This window comes from Sinocyclocheilus anshuiensis, unplaced genomic scaffold (genome assembly GCF_001515605.1).
Source record: "Sinocyclocheilus anshuiensis isolate Anshui unplaced genomic scaffold, SAMN03320099.WGS_v1.1 scaffold436, whole genome shotgun sequence".
NCBI lineage: Eukaryota > Metazoa > Chordata > Actinopteri > Cypriniformes > Cyprinidae > Sinocyclocheilus > Sinocyclocheilus anshuiensis.
Genome location: NW_015560618.1, coordinates 2762100 through 2767424, shown reverse-complemented (window position 1 = coordinate 2767424; position 5325 = coordinate 2762100). Strand labels below are relative to the sequence as shown.

The 5325-nt window shown below is 36.4% G+C and overlaps 1 protein-coding gene across 1 annotated transcript in view; it reads left to right on the top strand.

The window, feature by feature from the left end:
- LOC107681702 (doublesex- and mab-3-related transcription factor B1-like) overlaps positions 1-1287 on the top strand; it is a 4814-nt gene extending 3527 nt beyond the window's left edge. Inside the window, exon 4 of the mRNA XM_016478013.1 lies at positions 1141-1287. Coding sequence (XP_016333499.1) covers positions 1141-1287 — 147 coding nt within the window. The remainder of the gene's footprint in view (positions 1-1140) is intronic.
- Positions 1288-5325: the final 4038 nt, after the last annotated feature.

Sequence of the window (5325 nt, the reverse complement as noted above, 5' to 3'; positions counted from 1 at the left end):
TTCCTGTGATCAAAGCTGAATATTCAGCATCATTACTCCAGTCTTCAGTGTCATGTGATCCTTCTGAAATCATTCTAATATGTTGATTTATCATCAGTGTTGTGCTGCTTCATGTTTTTTTTTTTTTGGGAAACTGATACTTTTTTCTGGGTTCTTTTATGAATAAAAAGTTAAAAAGCATGATCATGTGACACTGAAGACTGGAGTAATGATGCTGAAAATTCAGCTTTGATCACAGGAATCAATTACATTTTAAAGTATATTAAAATAGAAACTATTATTTTAAATTGCAATAATATTTCCCAAAATAACAGATTATTTCTGTATTTTTGATCAAATAAATACAGCCTTGATGAGCACAAGAAACTTCGGTAAAAATATTAAAAATCTTACTGATCCCAAACTTTTGAACGGTAGTATATATATATATACTCTTATTACAACTTTAATAAGAGTACTGTTATTTACACTAATTGAGGTCAAACAGGTTTTTGTAACTTATATGTCTTATAAATTCAGTTTGATCAAATTTAAGGCCATAAAAGTCTTAAATGGTATAATAATAATAATCTTAATTAGCTTTTACTGTATTGTTCGATCAAATAAAGCATCTTTGGTGAGCATGAGATACATCTTTCAAAAACATTAAAACACCTTACTGAACCCAAACGTTTGGAAGGTAGTGTAATCATTTATTTGCTCTTTCTCATTGTTACACTTTTAAATAACTTTTTATCTCTTCATCCGAACTTCAAAAACTGCAACAACTGTTGGGCTGCTCTCACTGTTAAGAAAAAATGGAGAAAACATGTCTATTTCTTATTCTCTTTATCTTGTGCAGTTGACTTGCAGTATGTGAAAGCTTGAATCACCAAAGCTAGTTTAACTTCTTTGATGTTCTTTTTCTAATCACTTCATTTTCCATAATCTGCACAGACGGCAGATATCAGGCTCTTGTAGCTGTGTAACTCATTAGATTTTTCAGAGGTTATCAAAACCTTCGGGAACAGTCTAAATCAACAGGAAGATCAAGTTTATGAATGTTCCTTCAAAGTTTAGCTCTGTCCCAGACTTTCTCAGCAAAACCTTTTCTGGTGTTTTTACGCTAAGTCTGTTTCTTCTGTTCCTGTGTTTCTGGAGATCCATGTTCCGCATTATAGTCCGTACCCCACATATCCAGGGCTGAGAGATGAACCTTCCCAGCATTCACAGAGTCACATGGAGGGAGAGCAAGGAAGATCTGAGCTTCCTCCTCAAGTCGCAAGAATCCCAGGTATTAAATATTGAAACCGTACATTGTTGATTATTCTGATAAAATTAGGGGGGAGGACAAGGTTTCTGTGGGTCTTAAAAATCCTTAAGTGAGTGAGTGAGTGAAGTGACGTGGCCAAGTATGGTGACATACTCGGAATTAGTGCTCTGCATTTAACCCATCCTAAGTGCACACACACAGCAGTGAACACACACACACCATGAACACACACCCAGAGCAGTGGGCAGCCATTTTTGCTGCGGCGCCCGGGGAGCAGTTGGGGGTTCGGTACCTTGCTCAAGGGCACCTCAGTCGTGGTATTGAAGGTGGGACAGAGCGCTGTACATTCACCCCCCCCACCTACAATCCCTGCCGGTACGAGACTCGAACCCGTAACCTTTGGGTTACGAGTCTGACTCTAACCATTAGGCCACGACTTCTTAATTCACCCTTACACATATTAAGGCCTTAAAAAAGCCTTAAAATCATAAAGACATGACATTAAATGTTGCATGCACTGCAATAAATTCACATCTTCCTCAGTATTTGTCTTCTTTTGTAATATCTAAACATCCTTAAATCAAGATGCATTCACTTGCGAAGCAAAATGAAGTATAGTTTAAGTCTAATTTTCTGAGAAATTCAACAACATTAAGTGAGTTTATGCTAAATACAAGAGCAAATGAAAACATTATTTCCATTTTCATTAAGTTGATTTTTCCGAGCCTGTTTTGTTTGTTCTTGTTTTATCATAAACTCTCTTCATTTTAATCAATTTCTCAGAAAACTCAGACTGACAAGATATTGCTGTATGTAATTTTACTTCTCATTGTATCTTGAAACATTTGTGTTGGAAAACAAGACAAAACTGAGGAAGAACTGTGTAATAACAGGGTTCCCGCGGGTCCTTAAAAGTCTTACAATGACTTAAAGCTGCTGTAATGCATAAAAATACCATAAAATGTTTGCAGATATTTAAGAAACATGCTAAGTTAACATACTTGTTTATCTGAAAAACAATGTTACAGTCAGTTATTCTCCTTTGAAAATGTGCGTTCCGGGCCGGAATGTCGGTCTCTGTTTTGGTTTGTGATTTTTTTTAATTGTATTTCGGGACCCCGGGTTGTCAGTTGGCGGAAATTTCATTCATCGTCAAGTGCGCTCGTTCCTGTTGGTTTCGTCAATCTGGCAACCTGCGTGTGCGTCAAGTCTGAGGAGGAGGAGAATTATAGTCTGACCAACTAGCAATAAGTCAATTTGGCTCGATATTCTGTTAAAGCTTCAGTCCGTAACTTTTTTGTGTTCAAAATTTACAAAATGTATATAATAATCGAGTACACCATGAATCCATTTTCCAAACCGTGTCTTTGGCTTGTCCTGAATCACTACGGTACACCTATAATAAGTGTTTATATTCGGACTATTTTAGACTGGTTCGGGTAAGTACCGCTGCGGAGTAGCCCAGTACCTGCGAGATTCGTCATAGACATAAACAGAGAGAAGTAGCTCCGGCTACAATCTTCTTCTTAAGTCGCACGCAGTTCTGTTTATTAACCGCTAGAGCACCAAAAGTTACGGACTGCAGCTTTAACATGAGTGCTGCACGTTTCAAAGTCCGGTGCTGCGCTGCTTTGTGTTCTGCCGTTACCGGGGAAACAGTTCCGAAAGCGCCTCCTGCTTGCAGAGAATGAATGTGCATTTAATTTCAGTAAGGCTGTTGTAGTGAGTAGGGTATTCCTGCAATACCGGAGGCTGTAGTTAAGGACCGCATTTCTAGGACCCTATAGTTTTTTTAATTTAATTTTTGTATGTACTTGTGTCTGTGCGAGACTTCAGTTCATTAGCCGCAGCGCAGCTTCACATCTGATGTGTGACCCACTTAAAGTGCAGTAAACGGTAAAATAATTGCGCTACAAATTAGTGTGATTATTAGTACTTTAATAATTGTAAAATAATTTGAATTAGTGCTGTCAAACGATTAACAACATCCAGCAGCACAATGAACTGTTTTGCACAGCTAAATGGAGATTGCTGACACCCCCTCGAACACTCAAGTTCACGCTAGCTCTTACATTAAAAATAAGACGGAAAGATAAAGAATGAATAGTTTCCATAGATCTAGTCTTTGCATCAGTTTGTTTGATGTCTGAATCAGGTCTCCTCTGTTGGAATAGAATTGGCTAAACGGCGCTGTCCCAAAAAATAGGGTCCTAGAAATGCGGTCCTAGAACTGCAGCCTCCGGTGTTGCAGGAACATTGGGTTGTTTTTTGCTCAGACCAACGTTTGAAAATCGTTTTTACCCTGCAAACACGCAGAGCTGTAAATGTGAACTGCTGGATAATTAGTTATAAAAATCTAAACAGTAAAATGTGTTTGTATGTTAATTAATATAATAATTTATTGATAATAATTGTTTAAATTAATATAATAATTAATACTTTTGACTCAAATGTTTTTTTTTTAAATGGTTTAATGGCTGAAATGTCAACTGTATCATTTTATAAAACTTTTTGTTTTTGTGAAAACTTGTATCTGAACTGTAAATCATGCTTTTTACAGTCATTTTACAGTTTAATAGTTTACCATAGTCATTGCCCTACCCTGCTCATATGGTATTAATTTTATTCGTGCAGGTATTAAAAGGTCTTCAATTTGAGCTTAACAATCCTGCAGCTATTTAAAATGATTTAAATAGTAATTGAGTTCCATTGGAAGTTGTATTTTTAAACTTTTGCCGATACAACTCATTTGCTGCTCCCTAGACATTTACATTTAGAGAATATATTGACATTGTGTTCAGTTTTAATTTTTTTTGTCAGGGGAATTTGTTTGCTGCCACAGTGACTGAAATAGGTGGACTTTCCTTTACATTTTCATATTGTTCATTGTTTGCTTAATACAGAAAGTCAAGTTTGTGGTATCCAGCGAACAGATGCTGTACCTGCTGACAGTCTTTCCTCTTGGAACGCAGATGAGACCAGATGAGACCTTCGGTTTTCATGACGACTGATTTCACATCTTTTGTACATAACAAAACAGGAGTTTTCCTTATTCTTTTTCAATTTCCAATAGCATCTACAATGCATGTTCGTTACTGTGACAATGTTCGTGATGACTGAAATCAATGCTGTCTTTGTTCCAGTTAAAGGCAACAGTTTTTAATTTCTTTTTACACTACAGTTTATTACTGAATCGATTATGGTATCAGTTTTCATTTGTTGTTGCATTTGACAGGTTAGAAAGTTGAATGCCTGTTGTTTGTACTGTTTTCGGGGCAGTAGTGAAATTCAAGATGTTATTCTCCAAAATCTGGATAAGTGTTTTATGAATAAACGGTTCAATTCTAAAGATTTCGTCTTTTTGATTTTGTGAAGCTTAACTGAAGCAGCTCTCGACTCTTAAATCAGTATTTTCTATTATTATTATTATTTTCCCCTGTGTAACTCAGACCCAGTGTGATCCTGTTTGTAAAGAGACATTAAGATTCCCAGGATGAACATCTCACTTCATTTGCTTATCTGAACCCAGACGGCGCAGGAACACACTGTCAGAATACTACAACCACGACCAGTGGGCAGATAAACTAATTACAATCTCATGAATATTAATGTACTCCTCTGGCTCAGAGCAGCGCTGAATGCAAAACTCCGATCCGATGTGTGCCAAACTCAAATGTGTGTTCAAAATGTAAGCAGATAAAGCAGTATGTTTATTCCCATAGCAAATACAAACATTACTGTGAAAAGAGATTTGATTTGCTGACTGATTTAGTACAAGACTGTGTGCTTTCTGAACCCAAACAAGCACGGGAAAACTAGCTTTACAGTCTGTCTCTACATTAAAAAAAAAAAAAAAACATTACCGATGTAGATACAAATCTATGGAAAATTTTTCAATTAAATAACTTTTAAACTGAAGAGAACTATGGTGATCAGCACCCTGAATGGTTTTATTGATGGTGTTAACATTGGTCTGCTTAAAGGAACACTCCACTATTTTTATAAATAGGCTAACGGTAAAACTCAACTGTTTGTTTAACTCTAGGGGAGTTGGAAAATGAGTCTATTTTCAA